Genomic DNA, 20,567 nt, shown 5'->3' on the forward strand with positions numbered 1-20,567 from the left:
GGGTGGGGAGGTCATACTTACTGTGTGATGCAAAAGGGTTCTTCCCCAGGTTGTCTCCCCCAAATATGTGCCAAACCTAAGATGCTGCTTGCTACACACGGTAAAAGATTGTACACTTGGAGCTCTATGCAAGAGGTTATCCTCCTTGGGGGTTATCAGCCATCTAGAGCAATCAGACTCTGTAGTCTGTCCTACCCTAAGTGGGGCCCACTCCCTTCTGATAAGGATAGTGATTGTCTCCCTGAAGGAGAGCCCAGATAAAAGGCCATGCCCATTCAAGGGTGACCAAGGTTAGGCTACCATATTGAGGTAGGGTCCCCCCATCTTGTCACGTGTGCTCCTAATTCCTCCCAATTATGTGTCCTGTCACCCATATGCCTATTGCACATCCCCTTCCTGTGACGAGTGTGGTTACCTGTAATCACCCCCCTAAGTACTGTATATACTCGAGTATAAGCTGACCTGAGTATCAGCCGAGGCACCTAATTTTACCACAAAAACTGCATTAAAAATGTGCTGGAAAGCTCAGCTTATACATGAGTATATTTGATGTATATATAGGCCTTGGTCAGAAGTAAAGACATGCTCTCCTCCTGTCCTCCTCCTCTCTCCCACCTGCCTGGTCCTTCCTCTCTCTCCTCCACCTGCACTGCAGGCAGACCTGGCACTGAGATCATGGCCATCTAGAAGGTGAGCATGCTACCATAAAATGTGTCTGACTCCTTTATTTTACACTCTCTCCTACCTTATTCTCTCTGACTTTATATAATATAACTGTACAATTGCGCCTACCAAACCGGTGATAGTGTTAGGGACTGGTCTCCTCTCACAACCTACTTATGTTTAATTTTTTCCCCTAAAAAAGATTCATCTTCTCCCCCCAATCCCTCCACTATCCCTTCCATGTTCAGGTAACATATCATTGATATGAACATTTCCATAATTCTTGTTACACTGCCAAATGGTACTCTAGCAGGGTTGTAGCAATTTAAGGTAGGGCTGGCAATGTTCTTAGGTGAATATTCTCATTCTAATGTGTATTTGACCATTTTACTGTTCATTATTTCATACTTGGCCTCCTTTGGGAATTATCTTTTCTTTTGGGTTTTATTTCAACTCAAATCTTTTACCTCTTAAGCTTATCTTTATGCTACAAAAATCCAAGTTGCCAAATATAAATCTCACCAAAACAATGTGTGTCTACACACACCACCACCACCCCCTTCAGACCTTGTTCCCCAAACTAAAAGAATGTGTAAAAGGAAAGCGATTAGAATTCCTCAAGGGCACCAAAGCTTCTGTTTTGGTGTGGTGGAACCACCGTGCTGAATTCTTCAGTAAAGAAGACATGGAAACACTGCCTGGTGGAGGGCATGCCAGGAAACAATAGCTTCATGTTTTTATTTTTTTAGTAAAAGTTTCTATGATTTTGTAGCAATACTTTAAACTTACTAGCATATATATAGACCTTCGACCTGGAAGTGTTCACCCAAAACTATTGACCATGGCACTAGTGGAAAAAGTGAAAGGAATTGAGGGAAAGGGAGTTAAAAGGTTGATACTTTACTCTGCACTCTGAATCTATTTTTAGTAAACAAGGGTTTGGATATTCCCATTTAATGTTTTTGGCTTTTTAAATGAATACAGTAGTAGTCAATGCAGTTGGACTAGAAAGGAAAGGCTAACTGGATCAATAAACAACATCATGAGAAAAAGATCGTCCTTGTCAAAAATTTCTCTTGGTCCACAATCAATGTTCCTGAAAGCAGCAATCAAGAAATCGAACAATGTACTGCAATGCATTGAGCAAATGTTGCACACGACTTCTTGGATGTTTTAAAGCTGTCACTTTGAGGACTGAGGTGCACCTGGTGCAGGCATGGAATTTTCAGTTGCCTCATATACATGCAAAAGCTGGAAAATGAATAAACTGGAGAAGAATTGATGTATCACATTATGTTGTCGACAAAGACTATTAAAAGTACCATGGGCCGCCAGAAGAATGAAAACTCGGGAAGAAATAATCGCCAGAATGCTGCTTAAAGCAAGGATCACTTTATCTTCCCTATTTTGGACATGCTGTCCAGAGAGACCAGTCCCTGGAAAAAGACATCCTGTTTGGGAAAGTAGAAAGGCAGTGAATAAAAGGAAGACCCTCGGCAAGATGGAAACACTGTCTGTAGTAGTGAGATCAGACATAATGATTGGGAGGAGACACCGGACTGAGCAATGACTTGTTTTGTTCTGTGGTGAGTAGGGTGTTTCTCAGGGGGCACCTAACTGTAATAATTGAATACCTAATAGGGGTGAGCAAAGTCATGTTGAGGAAGCATATGCTACATGTTTTATTTTTAGATAGTGATGATAGAAAATTTTCAGTGCACTGTTCATGTTCTTATTAAGCCTTTGTGAACTATTAGTTTTATTTATTTGTGAGAAACATCTACTGAGGCTGGGTTGTCCTCAAGGATCAAGTCCATGAGTTTGGTGGTCCTAGACTCTTAACTGATTGCCAGCCCCTGGTCCAGGCTTAGAACCCAGCTGCATCAGTTACCAGAAGGATCACATTTTCTACCAGTTCCAGTTTATACAGGTGGTCCAGATCTGGAGCCACTTGGGGCTCGCTGTTAATAATGGAGCCCTTAAAAACCTATAAAACTGATAACTTTGTTGTCATTACTTTTGTGGGGGGTGCTAATTATGAACTGCCTTTACGTTTATTTCTTGTGGAATCAACCCTGTATATACCCTGTAGTTCCACACCTTGATTCCAGCATATAGACACTGTAGTGAAACAAAAATATCTGTTTAACTTTTCCACAGGTGTAAAAAGGCAATTATAGTTGACTCCCCAAGGAAGGAATAAGGTAAAGTAAATCCAGCATGAGCTGGTATATTTACGTTTTTAACAGCAGATGACAAATTGGTTAACACCATTGGCAAATTCATTCAGCACATGTAGAAGCAGATGACTCAACTGACTTTTTACTGCCAAACTACCAGGAAAGGCTGGGCTAATTGTAGTGGAGGGAGAAAATGACCCGGATCTATGAGACCAGGGGCAGTCTTTGCCTTTTAAATATGCTTAGTGCATTACTTTACTTAGATGTGTATACTTGTTTTGCCTTTTGTACTGCATAAAATGTTACCTGTAAGCTAATTTCTATCTAGAATCAGATGCCTGTATTATTATAGGGACATGTTGATATGTAATCGTTTCATTATGGAATATTTTTAAAAATAGTCTATTGTAGGGAACTTTTCAAGTACCCAAGACTCAATTTCAAGAGCCCTGGTAGTGTAGTGGATTACATGGGCTGCTAACCTCAAGGTCCCCCGTTTGAAACCACCAGCCACTCTATGGGAAAAAGATGAGGCTTCTACTTCTATAAGATTTGCAGTCTTGGAAACTCACAGGGGGAGTTCTATTCTGACCTGCATTCTACTCTGACCTGAGTTGGTAGAGACTTAATGGCGGTGAGTTTGGTTTGGGTTAAGACTCAATTTCAATAATTATCTCTTGGGTCCTGTAGAGTCGATTTGTTACTCATGGCAACCCCATGTGACAAAGTAGGATTGCCCCATTGGAGTTTCAGGATTCTAAGATCACTAAGCTATTCTTTTGAGGCACCTCTAAGGGTAGATTTGGACCTTCAACCTTTCAGTGAGCAGCTAAAAGCTCCTGTTATGTATATTGGCGTAATCAACCAATATAATTCACCACAAGTAAAGTTTGTACTGCAATTAAAAAAATGTTTTCAATGGAAACTGTTAACTAAAAACTGAATGGTACTTAAAATAGCCTAAATATACATGGAGAAAGTTCCACAGAAGCATAATACTGTTGAGGAATGCCCTATTCGTAAATACACTTTCTCATTTACTGGAGGCTAATTAAGACTGGAGTATAATTTAAAATTTCAGTTGATTTACATGTTCCTGGCACACCACAAGGCGGGAAGATCAACATTGTTAAGAATTCAGTCAATGTTTCTTCAGGGAATGCAGTGACTGTAAGCCATGAAGGAGGTGTTTGGAGGCAGAATCATGACTAGCACATGGCTCCTGTCCGGGAGACCCGAGGGTTTTTCTTGGTGAGGGGAGCATCAAGGGTGAAACCTAAGTTTGATAATCCTGTGGTTTAAAAAGAGATCTTAAATAGTTGTGTTTTATCATTTTGATTGGCACAACAGTGGTGAAAACAAATCTCTATGAGTCAGTGTCTGACACTCCTGCCATATGTGTATTCTGAGACTTCAGAACTGGATAAGCATTGGGCATTTTGGTAAATTCCGGTTAAAAAAATCTGATAAGGTTGGTCTAAATAAGATAAGCTGGATGAACAATCTGGAGGAGAAAACAAGGGGACTGACAGTTCCAGGAGGACACTGGAGAGAGGGAGGTGGGAGAAAAGGAAGTAGTGTTAACAAACCCAGGAACAAGGGAACAACAAGTGATACAAATCAGTAGTGAGGAGGGTGTAGGAGACCTGGTAGGGTGTGATCAAGGGCAATGTGACTAAATTACTGAAACCCAAATGAAGGTTGAACATGATAGGGGGACAAGAGGAAAGTAAAAGGAAATAGAGGAAAGAGCTAGGAGGCAAAGGGCATATAGAGAGGTTTAAATAAAGGCATGTACATACATATGTAAATATATTTCTATATGAGGATGGGGAAATAGATCACTGTGCATATATGTATAGTTTTAGCATTAAGGTAGCAGATGGACATTGGGCCTCCACTCAAGTACTCCCTCAATGCAAGAATACTTTGTTCTATTAAACTGTCATTCCATGATGCTCACCTTCCCAACACGATTGCTGAAGACAAAGCGGGTGCATAAGCAAATGTGGTGAAGAAAGCTGATGGTGCCTGGCTATCAAAAGATATAGTGTCTGGGGTCTTAAAGACTTAAAGGTAAATTAGTGGCCATCTAGCTCAGAAGCAACAAAGCCCACATGGAAGAAGCACACCAGCCTGTGTGATCACGAGGTGCATCAGGTATTGGGCATCATCAGAACAAAAAATCATATTGTGAATGATGGGGGAGTGCGGAGTGGAAACCCAAAGCCCACCTATAGGCAATTGGACATCCCCTTACAGAAGGGTCTCGGGGAGGAGATGATACAGTGGGTGCAGTGTAGCAGCCATGAAACATACAACTTTCTTCCAGTTCCTAAATGCTTCCTACCCCCTACCCCCACTATCATGATCCCAATTCTACCTTACAAATCTGGTTAGACCAGCAGATGTACACTGTACAACTAGTAACTGGAAACACAATGAATCCAGGGCAGATGATCCCTTCAGGACCAGTGATAAGAGTGGCAATACTGGGAGGGTGGGGTGGAAAGGGGCAACCGATTACCATGATCTACATATAACCTCCCTGGGGGGCGGACAACAGAAAAGTGGGTGAAGGGAGACGTTGGACAGTGTAAAATATGACAAAATAATAATTTATAAATTATTAAGGGTTCATGAGGGAGGGGATCAATTATACAATTGATGTGTGTATGGATTGTGATAAGAGTTGTATGAGCCCTAATAAAATTAATTAAAAAACAAAGCAATCCATACATCAATTGAATTGATCATATTTGTACATATATTGCCATCAACATTTTCTGCTGTTTTTTATACCCTTAATGCCTTGTATAATGCCCAGTGTTTAAGCATGAACTGAGTTAAATTAACTAAGTTTCTGTAGGCATTTGGGCTTATTTGTTAGTTGTCTCATTGATTCCATGTATAGTACCAAAGTGTATTTTTACAATTTAGCTTTTTATAATAAATATTGATGTTACTCATTATTGTAAAATTCAGCATTATTATTTATGTACAATCAACTGTACATATTTGAAATATATGGTTTAATTAGTTTTTACAAATATACATAGAACTTCTCACACATACTAGACGTTAAAGTTGTCTCCCAGATCAAAAATGCTCATTTTAAAACTCAGGTTGTTTTTTTAATATGTTAGTTTGGATAGTTTTAATTACTACGTTTTCAAGTTCTGTAATGTTTTCTTCACTACCTAGTTTGCTTTCATTTTGCTCTAGTGCATTTGTCATATCAGACGTAGTTTTCTCCCCACCCCCACCGTATCCTGGAAACTTCCTCCAGGCAGTCAGTTGGGTAAACCATAGGCTCACCCTGTTAGTTTCCCATCTCTCAGGGATTGCTGTTCTTCGTTGCACAATGTCCAGTGTCTTAGAAACCATTGCTTCATAGCCTTTTGTCCAGTTCTTTGGGTTAGGAACAAGGATAAATGTAGCCACTCGTACTTCTTTTCTTCTTGCCTCTTACTCACTGCGCTTCTTTTTCACAATCTTTTTTGGCTATTTCCTGACTGTGTCAAGTTAATTTTCCAGATAAACCATTGTATTGTTTTCAACTTATTTTTCTTTTAATGCTTGGATAAAGGCTGTTTAAAACACTTGAACTTGGAGCAGAGTGAGGGTCTAGCATCAGCAGTTGCAGCTCTGGAGCCCGTATCGAGCACCTGAAGAGGTTTGCGTAAGTAGGGAATCAATTTAATGGCAGAAAGGGCATCCGTTTGCTTATATAAATTTGTGGGGAAATTCATAATTCATATAGGATTAGTAATAAGTATATAGCTAAAGGTCATTGGTAATTATGAGCTATATTGTTATTGAGTTAGCAAAACTGCCAAGTTGGAGGGCACAGCACACAAGACTGTCCTTACTTCTGACACCACCTTCAAATTCAGGGGAGGATAGTTTACTAAACAGACCTACAGAACTTAATGGATACTATTTATTTATTTTTCAATCATTTTACTGGGGGCTTGTACAACTCTTATCACAATCCATACATCCATCCATTGTGTCAAGTATATTTGTACATTTGTTGCCATAATCATTCTCAAAACATTTGCTTTCTACTTAAGCACTTGGTATTGGCTCCTGAAAGCTATTTATACCCAGTGACAATTTATTACAGGGCAGGGATTCTGGTTCAAATCAGCTAAAGAAAGAGACACATCATCCCTCACTGACCCATAGTGGTAAGGGGGCAACACTGGAGACACAGTGCGGGAATTTCCCCGATCCAACCCCACTACACTAAGGCGAAACACTAAGGATAAGCAACAAGACAGCAAGGGGAACAGAGCAACGAAGTCCCCAGGGAATACCAAAAATAGACTTCGGGGCCAGGACGTGGCACCCCATCAGACTCTACTGGAAATCACTCCTAAAGGTCAACCTTGAAGTATTTACAGGCTTTTCGTTTATTGTGTCATTGGTTTTTTCTGTTGTTTTGTTTTCTTTTGTTGCTTTGTTTTGCCCTGTCTTGTTTTTTGTGCATATTATTATCTCTGCAGGTCTATCTAGATAAGGTAGGTGGAATAAACAATCTGGAGGAGAAAACAAAGGGACTGAGGGTTGAGTTGGGGGAGTACATGGGAGAAGGTGAAGCAGGGGAAAGGAAGTGGGTGCTAACAATCCCAAGGACAAGGGAACAATAAGTAATCCAAAATTTATGGCGAGGACTGTGCAGGAGACTTTGTAGGGCGTGATCAAGAGCAATGTAACCGAGAATTACTGCAACCCAAATGAAGGCTGAACGTTATAGTGGGATAAGAGGAAAGTAAAAGGAAATAGAGGAAAGAGCTAGGAGGCAAAGGGCATTTATAGAGGTCTAAATGCAGGCATATACACATGTAAATATGTTTATATGATGATGGGGAAATAGATCTATGTGCATACATTTATAGGTTTAGTGTTAAAGGTAGCAGGTAGACATGGGGCCTCAACTCAAGTACTGCCTCAATGCAAGAACACTTTGTACTGTCATTCCATGATGCTCACCTTCCCAACACGGCTACAGAAGACAAAATGGGTGCATAAGCAAATGTGAAGAAAGCTGATGGTGCCCGACTATCAAAAGATATAGCATCTGGGGTCTTAAAGGCTTGATGCTGAGAAGCAACAAAGCCCACATGGAAGAAGCAAACCAGCCTGTGTGACCACGAGGTGCTGATAGGATTGTGAATGAGGGGGAATGCAAGTGGGGACACAAAGCCCATCTGTAGGCAACTGGAGATTCCCTTATAGAAGGGTAGCAGGGAGAAGACGAGCCAGTCAGGATGTCAGGGTACAGTATAGCACTTATAAAAACATACATCTTTCCTCTAGTTCTTTAGTGCTTACCCCCCCCCCACTAGATCCCAAGTCTACTTTACAAATCTAGCTAGACCACAGGATGTACACTGGTACAGATAAGAACTGGAAACACAGGGAATCCAGGACAGATAAACCCCTCCGGACCAATAATGAGAGTAGCAATACCCGGAGGGTAATGGGAAGGTTGGGGAGAAAAAGGGGAACCCACATATAACCTTTTGCCCGGGGAATGGACAACACAAAAGTGGGTGAAGGGAGACATCTGATAGTGTAAGACATGAAAAAAATAACATAAATTTTTATTTATTTATTTATTTAAATAATTTATGAATTATCAAGAGTTTGTGAGGAAGAGAGAAGGCGGGAGGGAGAGGAAAGAATGAGTTGATACCAAGGGCTCAAGTAGAAAGTGTTTTTGAAAATGATGATGGCACCTAATGTACAACTGTTGACTTAGTGGATGTATATGCATGGATGGTGATAAGAGTTATACAAGCCCCCAATAAAAATGATTTTTAAAAAAAGCTCAGGACACACAGAATCCAGGTCAGATAAACCCTTCAGGAACATAAATGGAGTAGCAAACAGGAGTGTAGAGGGAAGGTGGGGAGAAAAGGAGAGGGAAAAAAACTGCGGGGGAAAGAAGACAGCAGTCGATGTAAGATATGAAAATAATAATTCTAATTTATTATGGGGTCACGAGGATAGGAGGGGGCAGGGAGGATAAAATGAGCTGATACCAGGGGCTCAAATAGAATGCAAATATTTAGAAAATAATGATGGCAACATGTACAACTACGCTTAATAAAATTGATGTATGGATTGTGATAAGAGTGGTAAGAGCCCCTAATAAAATGATTTTTAAAAAATAAGTAAAAAATAGAAAGACACATACAGCAGAGTGTGAGAAGATTTCAAAACAGCAAGTTTTCCATGCCCACAGAGTATTGCCCAGCACGGAAACACACCAACTTTAGTGTCCAGAGGTTTCTTGGGCTCTCATTACACAGCCATGGCTGATTGATTAAGTGGTTGAAAACAGTTTCTAGGTTGAGTAATGTTACATGACACAAAGCTCTCATTCTCTGTGATATAGTTGGTTTTTCTGGTGTGCCTAACCATACCCTGTGATTATTAAGTGTCACTAGCCTCTCCTTAATATACAGCAACTCAGCCTCACTCTAAATCAGAGGCGGGGAACTTCTGCCAAGGGCCATTTGGATATTTATAGCATTATTTATGGATCAAACAAATTCATCAACTTAAAAATTAGCCTGCTATCAAACATTTAATTAGTTCAATCCTAATGTATCAGCTATGGATCCCTCGAGGTGTAGTGGTGACACAGGCTGTAATCCACAGGTCTGCAGTTCCAAACCTCTCCAAGGGAGGAAGATGGGGCTTTCTATTCCCAGGTACAGTGTAGTCTTGGAAACTCACAGGAGCAGTTTCTACACTGTCCTGTAGGGTTTCTGTTAGTGCGCGCCGACTTGCAGGCAGGAGGTAACAGTTTAAGGTGATGGCTGGAGTGCTTCGTGGGTGAAATGTGTGATGTTAGCTGGTATGGATGATTTCACAGGCCTCATCCCCCACCCTGCTCTAAACAAAGACACATAGAAGCCAAAAGCAAATGCTAGACTTCTCTTTGGAAATGCCAAATTGTCCACTATAACAGTTTAAGAGAACTATGTGAATTGTGTATGTTCTTGTTAGTTGGTTCTGACCCACAGTGATCACATGTATGACAGAATGAAAGTCTGGTCTTCACAATAATTTGCTATGTTTGAGCTTTTTGGTTCAACTGTGTCATTCCTTCTCATTGAGGGTCTACAGAATTGTTCATAGCTCTGGAGAAAATAATCTCAATCTGATACTGTTTTCCCTTTCTTCTAGATTTAAACAGTCACATTAAATCAAGCTGGGTAATCATGGCAGAAGGTGGATTCGATCCCTGTGAATGCGTTTGCTCTCATGAACACGCAATGAGAAGACTTATCAATCTGGTAAGATAACAGAACTCTCGTATCCAGAACTGAACTGCTGTACCTTTCTTGTCCTTTTTTTGTGAGGATATTAGTTACTGGGAAAAAGTATTTCATAATTGAAAATTCATAGTGATTTAAGTCTTTGGGCTAATAAATGTTTCCCAGGGATCCTTTTATTAGAAATAAAAGCATTGCTGTTTTCATCCATGCTAGACTTACTTTGGTGAATTGGCCAGCAGGAGTGGATAGCACGAATTGGGTATAGCTATTTCTAGTTCAGATTCATGTAGTTGCCTGTAGCTCCAGGAACCCTGCTGGTTTGGTAAACTAATAGCAAGTCACAGGTAACACTGTAATATGGTTCAACCCTTTTTCCAGCACAAGGCATGACCAAACCTTGCAGTTAGCAGTCTAACGTCTACTAGAGGTCTATACTGGCCAGTTAATGAAGACAGGCACAAACATTTGGATGGGTGTCAGTTGATCAACAATTTTTCTGTTAGATTGGTGTGGCTATGTAATGATTAGAAGTATGTTTTGGGGTTACTCTGTGCTAGGACTTACTTATGATTCGTAAGTCTGATTTTGAAGGAAAGGAACAAAATAAAAACCTACAAGTTAAACCAGGCTTTTGTGGATACAGAAATATACATGGAATACCACATCTGATGACTTGATACAAAAGTCGATAAATCTGAAGTGAGAAATAAAAATATGTACATATTTTTCTTGTTTGTTTATGAAGTAAAGAACAATAGGCTTTCTGGTCTAATTTAATCAAATAAAGGCAAAACTTATTTCAAATTACTTTAGACATTGGGGACCCCCCAAAAAAGACTTTTCATTCAACTGTTAGAAATGTTTAATAAAGGTTGCTGCCTGTTCTTTAATTATCTAGTGCTACTCTTACAGAAATACTACAAGCCTATGGCTTCAACAGACAGACATTTGTTTTCTCAGAGTATGGGAGACTCGGGCAGGCGGCTTTTTCTTTGTTGTGTGTGGAGGAAGGGTCTTGTCTCTGCAGATCTGATTCTTTGGAGATCTCCACGTATCTTGGGTATCTGTCTTTCCTTTTCCTCCTCTTCTTCCTTCCGTCCCCCTTTCTCCTTGCTTGTTATATCGCAAAAGAGATTGATTCAAGATATAATTCCAAATCTGAAATCTTATCTGCTGACTCATTTAAACAAATATGGATAAGAGATTTTAGTTATATTACACTCTGGAGTGAAATTCCTCTTCATCTGTGATCCTGTGAAATCTGCACTAGAAGTCATCTGCTTCCAAAGCACCATGATGAAACAGGCACAAGATAGACATTTCCATTAAAAATGTGAGAAATTAGAAGGAGCATGGGTTGGGTCAGGTGCAGTTTTAGCCTCAGACTGATATGTTTGCTCTTTAATACTCTTGGGGAAAAAAAGCAAGATGGTCAACTCTGTGGGAAGTGGTATGGTGCTTCCTCAAAAAACTGGGACTAGAAATAACCTGTAATAGAAATAACTCAGCAGTCCTTTTACTTGATGTATAGACTCAGAAGAAATAAGAACCAGGACACAAACACCTGTGTTTATCACAGCACTGTTCACAGTAGCAAGAAGATGGAAACAAATAACCATCAGTGGAAGAATGGGTAAGGAAACTTTGGTACATTCACACAATGGGATACTGTGCATCACTAAAGAATAATGATGGAAATAAAAGAATAATGATGAAGCTGTGAAGCACCTCATACATGGACGGATGTGAGAACATTGTGCTGAATGAAATTAGGCAATCACAAAAGGATCAATATTGTATGAAACCATTAATACAAAAGAAAAAATCCAGATAAACATCTTCATGCCAAAAGAAGCAGACTTGATGGTTAACCTGGGTAGAGGGGAAGGGAATACAGGGGAAGCAATAAGCTAGAAGATAGGCATGTGCGTGTTAACTTGGGTGAAGGGCAACATTTGTTCTACATGAGGGAAAAGCGAAATCAAGGGGGTTGGGCAGGAGGGCAGGACAAACTATTTGGGAAGTTTGATAAGTAGTTTAAGTTGTTGAATATAAAATTGATTATCTGTAATGTAACCCCCCACCTAATTCACAATAAAACATTTAACAAAAAAGTAATTTAGTAGAGGATGAACTGTTTGTTTTTTTTTTAAATGAAAGCATAAACCAAGATAAGCCTGGGTTGGATAGAGAAGTAAAACTAGTGATGCTCATATGTATAAAAAAGATCTTTATATATCAAGAAGTAATCTCAGGGAGCCCAGCCCACTACAACTTAAATCCTTGGGTCCAATGCTAGTCAGAGCCCACTTCAGACTCATAGCTATAGGCAGGTGACATAGATAAGTGAAGCAGAATGCAGGGATATCACAGGCCAGTGGGTGCAGAGTCATGTGTATCCTAGGTCCGAGGAAATCTCAGAGGGCACCACAACCTCTTGGGGCCGAATGGGGCTGTCCCTGGAGGAGGCACATAGTCCCATCTTGCAAGAAGATGATGGGGCAGCGGTCCCTAATGTGTCTTTTATTAAAAAGCCACAGGTCCCAGGAGCTATTATCAGGCTGTGACCCCATAGGTTGGACGGCACCTCTCCACAAGTGCAAGTTGACATAAAATCTTAACTGCCATGGACCACCCCTTTTCAATTCGACACCTATACACAATACTTTAACCACATAAAATCTCCAAAGACAATGGTAAAATCATGTTTGTGCCTAACAGGATAAACTAAAACTCGCACAACTGAAAACGTAAGTGAACAAAACAAAAAATCTCTGCCTAACAATTGCAGTTTTGTAAACACCTACACCTTAATCCTATCAACATCTTCCCCTACCCATGAAAGTGGGTAAACCAGTCACTTCAAGCCTTTATCTAACCCCATTTTGGGTATCCAATTTCCAAACAGCCCATTTCTGTCATTTCTGAGGAGATAGACATGTTCTTTGATGTGAAGTATCTTCATTCCAGTTGGAACTTGTATCCATAAACAAAGTCAAATCTAGAGCGGGACATCGCCATCAAGTCCGCAAGCGACGTGTACAAGTTCACATGGTCAAACATCATCTTCATCTGGTTGGGTTCTGGTGGACTCAGTCCTAGCCATTCCAAGTAGGCCAATGGGTAGTGTGGCAAACTTCAGGCCACTGGACCCTTCATTTACTCTCAACAACCCTAGCTCCCTTCGGCTAGGTCATTGCCATTGGATCGGATTCTGAGCAACTCTTTAAACTTCAGACTAGCCTGACCCATTTTCATTTCTCTCCTAGTGCCTATGAGCTGTCAGTGGCCACACTCAACCCATCTCTTTCTTGCTGCATATTTCCCCCACTTCCATGCAATAAGTGGATCCAGGTGGTCAATTAGCAAGCATTTCAGGCTGCCCAAAAGTTCCCTTTAATGTTCAGCTCTTAAATAGTTTTCTCATGGGCACATGTGTTTCTTTTTCTTCTTTTTTTTAAACAGTTTTATTGGTATTTCATCCACACAATATAATTCTATAATTCAGTCATATCAAGAAGAGTTGTGCAGTAATTACCACGATCAGTTTTAGAACATTTCATCTTTATTGTACTCCTTGTTATTTATGTAATTACTTTTTCTAATTGTGTCAAAAATATACACAACAAAACATTCTCCCATTCAACAACTTCTACATATTATATCAGTCTCATTCCAAGTAGGTCAGTGGGCACTGTGGAAAGCCCCGTAGACACATACATAACTGGCAGGGAGTGTACTAGAGCGTACATACAACAGACTGTGGAAAGCCCCGTAGACACATACATAACTGGCAGGGAATGTACTAGGGCGTACATACAACAGACTGTGGAAAGCCCCGTAGACACATACATAACTGGCAGGGAGTGTACTAGAGCGTACATACAACAGACTGTGGAAAGCCCTGTAGACACATACATAACTGGCAGGGAATGTACTAGAGCGTACATACAACAGACTGTGGAAAGCCCCGTAGACACATACATAACTGGCAGGGAGTGTACTAGAGCGTACATACAACAGACTGTGGAAAGCCCTGTAGACACATACATAACTGGCAGGGAATGTACTAGGGCGTACATACAACAGACTGTGGAAAGCCCCGTAGACACATACATAACTGGCAGGGAGTGTACTAGAGCGTACATACAACAGACTGTGGAAAGCCCCGTAGACACATACATAACTGGCAGGGAGTGTACTAGAGCGTACATGTAACAGACTGTGGAAAGCCCCGTAGACACATACATAACTGGCAGGGAATGTACTAAAGCGTACATACAACAGAAAGGGGAGGCACTAAGGGCATACCGGAAGGCACATACATGCATAACAAGGTGGGCGGGATCTAGGTTAAGATGGCAACTTAACCTTGGCTACCCTACGCTGACTTGACTTTAGGTGTCCCTGGGCTCTTCTCCAGAGGAACAATGATCCTTATTAGAAGGCAGTTGGCTTGGCCTAGGGTGAGGTAGACAGTAGAGTCTGATTGCTCTTGATGGCAGATAGCCTCTGGGCGTATTAGAGAGCAGCCATGTGCTTAATAGAAACATCTTTAAGTTGGCATTATTATGGGGGACATTGTGGGGAATAACTTTTAGTTATGAGAATGTTGACTTTTTGAATCTTGAGCAAGTAGTTTGCCTGTAGATATACCCAGGCTGGAGAATATGACTGGTATTCATCTCCAACTCACAAATGTGAAGGCCTTTCTCCACAGTCTGCCTCCTGGGAGGCATAGAGAATTTGTCTGCATACACTTTCTTCCTGGTTTTCAGTTTCTCTCCAGTCTTAGGCCCCAGGCCAGATCAAACCAGGGCCTGGCCTTCTATCAGCCTTTTTGTTTAAGCAGCAAGGCTTTTACCTCAGATAAGTCCAACAGACACTTCATTTCCCTGAGCTTCAATATAACAATCCATTACATTCCTTTGCTCCATTTCAGGTAGTAATGACCAGTGTTTTAAGAATCAAAAGTTTCATTTCCCATGTCCTTTCTAGAACCTAAGTAAAGCACATGGCCCTATCTAGCCACTTCTGGCCATCTAAAGAAGAAATCCAACTCCACCTGATTGCCATGAGGAAGAGCCTCCTCTCTCCATCTTCATGATTTGTTCTTCAGGACCACCCACGCCTATGGTACCAGATGTGTTGGGTTCTTCAGAGAAACAAAACCAGCAATATTTATGTGTATTTGTATGTAGAAACAGATTTATGTCAAGAAATGGCTTACATGGTCGTAGAAATAGGTATGCCCAGTCAGGTTCAAGTTAGGCTTCTCCTGACTCAGGGAAGCTGGTGAATAGGAAGCAGGATGAGGAAGCAGAAAACAGTGGTAATCACAGACTAGTGGATGCAGACGTAACATGAATCCAAAGCTGGCTGAATGAATCCACCATTGGTAGTAGAACCAGATGGTAGATCCCACTTCAGCAGCAGGTGAAGGGCCAAAGAAAATTGGACTCTATTGGGTATCTCTTATATAAAAGGCCACCCCTCCCAAGAGGCATCATCAGTCTGTGACCTGTTTGACAGGTGGGACTCCCCCTTGCACAGTGAACGTTGACATAAAATCTACCTGTCACTGAAGGAAACTAAGGCTTGGATGTAGAAATCGGGGGATCTAGTTGAGGAAAGAGGTAACGTACCTTCCAGGATGACGGTAAAGGAGATGGTAGGTGAGAGCTGTGCTGGGACCACAGCGTAGCTGGTTTATTGTGAGTGCTTTACCTGCTGTGCGAGAGATCTGGGGAAGATGACTGCCTCGCCAGTTGGAACAGCTCATGATCCAGTGCAGGGCTACTTGGACCTCTTCTGTTGGAGACCTCTTTGTTCCTAAGACACTTTCAATGTGTGAAGGGCTGCCAGAAACGCCGCAGAGTCAAGAAATGACTTACTAATTTTAAGGAAATACAGAAAGTCATTCAGAAAAAGAATAATTACAATATAATGCTTAGGTTCATTCTGAAGAACATATATGGTCATAAAACTGAGTACTGAAATTAAATGACTTTATGAGCCAGGGAAGGAAAAAGGACTGGATCCTCATATCTCATATCTCTCTACTGGTCAGTCAGTGACCTGAGGGTAATTACCAACAATGACCTGGAAGGTGAAAGTGGGCACCTCAGGAGAAGATAGGGGGGAAGGAGGGAAGAACTCTTATTTTCTAGAACAAAACTTGTAGGGCCATTTAACTTTAAACTATGTGAAAAAATTATCCCCCTGACAGACAGACACACACACACACACACACACACACATTTAGTGTCTCCAAAGAAGAGTTGGCGATCTATTGAATAGCTGGTTTCTTGTGTGTCTTTTCCCTTCAGTGGAATATAAGAGGGCTGGAGCCCATGTTAATGGGCTAAAACCAGTGGGTTTTGTTGTTTGGTTTTTTAAAGACAGGTAGAAGTAGACCTGAGGTGGGCACCTCAGTAGGATTTTAAGGAACAAGAGGGAAGCCAAAGTTACCCCAGAAGATTTTAGGAATTGGAAAGAAAAGAAAAAACCTTGTTCAGGAATAAAAGCCTTTTTTACTTTAAGAAGTAGGGCATTCTCTAGTCTATGGTTTCCTTCCTGCCCATATACTTTTGATAAGGGAAACTGTGTATGAGGGGGTGCCCCCCCAAAAAAACCTATGGAATTTTTTCCCTCAAAGCTATGTATTTAATTTTTTCAATAAAGCAAGATCAGGTAAGTAGTGAGTGTGGGACAAGAGAGGCATGGGTTTTTTTTGCCAAAAACTTGACACACTGAGATGGCCACATGAGCAGGTACATTGTCATGGTGACAAAACCAGACCTGTCTGCCACAAATCAGACCTTTTATTTGGTCACATACTGTCATGCAATCTTTTCAGAACCTCTAAATAGAAAGTTTGATTAACAGTCTAAAGTGGTGGAATTGAACTCCAAATGCACTATTCCCTTCACATAAAAAAACACAAATGAGCATCACCTTGATCTTTGATTTCACTTGAACGTTTTTGGCATTTTCCACTGGCTTGATTGATGTTTGCTTTTGGGGTCATAATAGCACCATGTCTCATCACCAGTAATGACCTTGGAAAAAACGTCTAGGTCAGTTTGGAGCTGTTCTTTCAAAGCACAGCATGTTTACGTTGTACGGAATGTTTCATTTGTTCAGGACATCAGAATGAAGTTTGTCATAAATCGACATTTCACCTCTTTTGAAACGAGAAAACAATACACGTGAGTTTTCCCATAGCACTGTCTTTGTAAGCTGTGCTCAACATCACAACAGTTTCCGTGAATTTTTTCCTGAGCAGGAAACAAAATTTCATGGTTGCACGCTTTTTTCTTAAATCGGCCATCACACAAAAAAAATGAGGTTGAAGCGAACAAGAGAAACTGCTTCTCAAAAAAAAGTCAGTGTGTCCAGAGAACCTTCCCAGGCGATGCTACTGGGTACACTAACTCCTAGCAAGTTGACTGCTGCAGGAAGGGGAGGCGTGGGGGCGGGGGAAAGAGGTGTTTGGGGGAGGGTTTCATACTATGAAAGCTCTGCCCAGTGGAGCTTTTTACTGTCATTTTTTTAGGGGGTACCCCCTCATATTCCCTACATGTCCACCCGCCTGCCTGCCTACCTACCCTACTGTGTTAGTCTGGGTTGACTAGAGAAACTAACTCATAGACACATGTGTATAAGAAAGAGCTTTATATAAAAGAGCAACTGTAAGCAAATGTGAAGAAAGCCGATGGTGCCCGGCTATCAAAAGATATAGTGTCTGGGCTTTTAAAGGCTTGAAGCAGCCATCTCGCTCAGAAGCAACAAAGTCCACATGGAAGAAGCACACCAGCCTGTGCGATCATGAGGTGTCAAAGGGATCAGGTATGAGGCATCAAAGAACAAAAAAATCATCATTGTAAATGAGGGAGAGGGAGAGTGCAGAGTGGAGACGCAAAACTCATCTGTAGGTCAAAGAACATGCTTACAGAAGGGTCTTGGGGAGGAGACGAGCCATTCAGGGTGCAGTGTAGCAACAATGAAACATACAACTTCCCTCTAGTTCCTAAATGCTTCCTACCCTCCACTATCATGATCCCAATTCTACCTTACAAATCCAGCTAGACCAGAGGATGTACACTGGCGCAGATAGGAACCAGAAACACAAGGGAATCCAGCACAGATGATCCCTTCAGGACCAGTGGTGAGAGTGGCAATACCGCAGGGTGTAGGGAAGGTGGGGTAGAAAGGGGGAACCGATTATTAAATTACCAAGGGTTCATGAGGAAGGGGGGAGCAGGGAGGGAGGGGAAAAGTGAACTGATACTAAGGGCTTAAGTGGAGAGCAAATATTTTGAGAATGATGAAGGCAACAAACGTACAAGTACAATGTACTCGACACAATTGATGTATGTATGGGGTATGATGAGTTGAATGAACCCCCCAATAAAATGATTTTTTTAAAAGCAATTGTATATTTAGAAAACATCCCAGCCCAGTCCAAATCAAGTCCATAAGTTCTATATTAGCCCATATGTCCGATACCAGTCTATACATTCCTCTTCACACAACACATGCAATGATGCCGATACAGGCAAGTGGGTGGAAAGTCTTGTGGACTGGTGGCAGTGGAAGCATCTCAGCACTGGCATGGGTCTCCATGTGGCTGCTCTAGCTCCAGGGCTCTGGCTCCATCAGCATAGCCTTCATGTGGCTCATCAACAGGAATGTCTAGCAGTGTGTGTCCCACGAAGACAGGAGTTCCCATAATCCTTAGGAGAAGGCCATGCCCATATACAGGCCTCATTTCCTATGACTTGGTTGACAGGCTAGATTCTACCCCTTCTTCAAGTTGACAGTAGATTATGTAACTGTCACACCTACCTCTCTACCTACATACCCACTCTACTGCCATTGAGTCAATTCCAAGAGACAGTGGCCCAATAGGACAGAATGGATTGAACTGCTTCCTCCTTAGGTTCTGAGGATGTAAATCTCTGTGGGAGCAGCCTCAACTTTTTCCCCTAGAACAGCTGGTGGTTTCAAACAATTGACCTTCTGGTAAGCAGCCACATGTGTTTCTCACGGTGCCACCATGGCTCCTTTGTCCTACCTACCTCAGTGTACCTTAAAAAATATAAAGAGGAAAAAAAAGTATATGTGTGTGTGTATATATATATATATATATATATGTGTGTGTGTGGAAAAAAGCATTTGAAGAAAATAAAAGAGGGCTAAGGTGTTATCAAGCACAACTATTTTTTAAAAAGGAAATAGTTTCTTATTGCTGGTATGAAAAACCGCTGGTGAATGTACCATCACAAATCCAGACTAGTAAAAGTATGTTGTGATGGTGTCAAATACTATCTATGGCAAGATTTTCTGACATGATGCGCAAAGCTATAAACATACTAAAATAAAATATTTTTTTATTTACATGTTAAAGTATAGTTAAATTGTTGGAAAAACATAAAGCCCACCCAATAAAAGACTCTGTGAAATGGAGTTAGGTTATAAGCTCAGGTTTTCCTTGCATGGATATCTGGAAGGACATTTGAAAATCTTGTGGGATATGAACCATTCACAACAACCTTCCTCTCGAATCTCCGGAATGCCTTAGAGGGGTGGTACTGCCCCACTGAAGAACCTTCATATGAAAAGCAATTTAGGGTAAAAGAGGGAACCCCATATGAGCCAATGAAGTCCAGCAAATCAATAGAGAAGAAAAACACAGCTATTTGAAGGCATAAAGGATGGTAGCATGTGTGAGTGGACTCCCCAGTTACACCCCTATATGAAAAGATACAGATTAGAGTTTTAAATGGTGCTTATAAGGGAAACAGACTCCACAACCAAAAATGCCATAAAAAAAGGCAATAAAGGTATTCAAACAAACTGGCCAAAGGAACATGGTCATAGTATGCTTAATCTCAGACAAAATAGAACTAAGAGCCAAAACAATTAAACGGACCACAGGAATAATATTGACAAAAGATGGAATCCAGTAGGAAGACTTGAACCAGTATGCTCTGAACAAAAGAGAGTGCAAAAACTATTAGAAACAGGACTTCAACTCAGTCAACCCAGCATACCCAGTGTATTTTTACACACATATTAAGTGATCTTTGTATACAAATAGCTGGTAGAAGTACCCCATGTGGTTTTCTAGATGGGAATCTTCACAAAAGCAGACTGCCTGGTCTTGTCTTTGGAAGACTGGCTGAACCATTGAACTATCAACCTTTTGAAATATCAAACCTTTGGACTTAAGCAGCTGAGTGCTTTATTTTATTTTTAAATAGTTTTATTGAGCTTATAATTAACATCATACAATTCAATAATTTATTCATATTAAGAAGGATTGTATTCATCACTACAATCAACTTTGGATATTTTCTTTATTTTTCTTAATCATTTTATTGGGGGTTCATACAACTCATAAGAATCCATACATACATCA

General features: G+C 40.9%; 1 protein-coding gene across 2 annotated transcripts in view; it reads left to right on the forward strand.

The window, feature by feature from the left end:
- Positions 1-20,567, forward strand: part of SMIM14 (small integral membrane protein 14) — a 76,729-nt gene that overhangs the window by 26,806 nt on the left and 29,356 nt on the right. For both annotated transcript variants that reach the window (XM_075544420.1, XM_075544419.1), the window contains one exon: positions 10,050-10,159. In XM_075544420.1, the coding sequence (XP_075400535.1) occupies positions 10,085-10,159 (75 nt within the window). In that variant the 5' untranslated portion in view covers positions 10,050-10,084. The remainder of the gene's footprint in view (positions 1-10,049; positions 10,160-20,567) is intronic.

This window comes from Tenrec ecaudatus, chromosome 3, assembly GCF_050624435.1.
Source record: "Tenrec ecaudatus isolate mTenEca1 chromosome 3, mTenEca1.hap1, whole genome shotgun sequence".
Classification (NCBI taxonomy): Eukaryota; Metazoa; Chordata; class Mammalia; order Afrosoricida; family Tenrecidae; genus Tenrec; species Tenrec ecaudatus.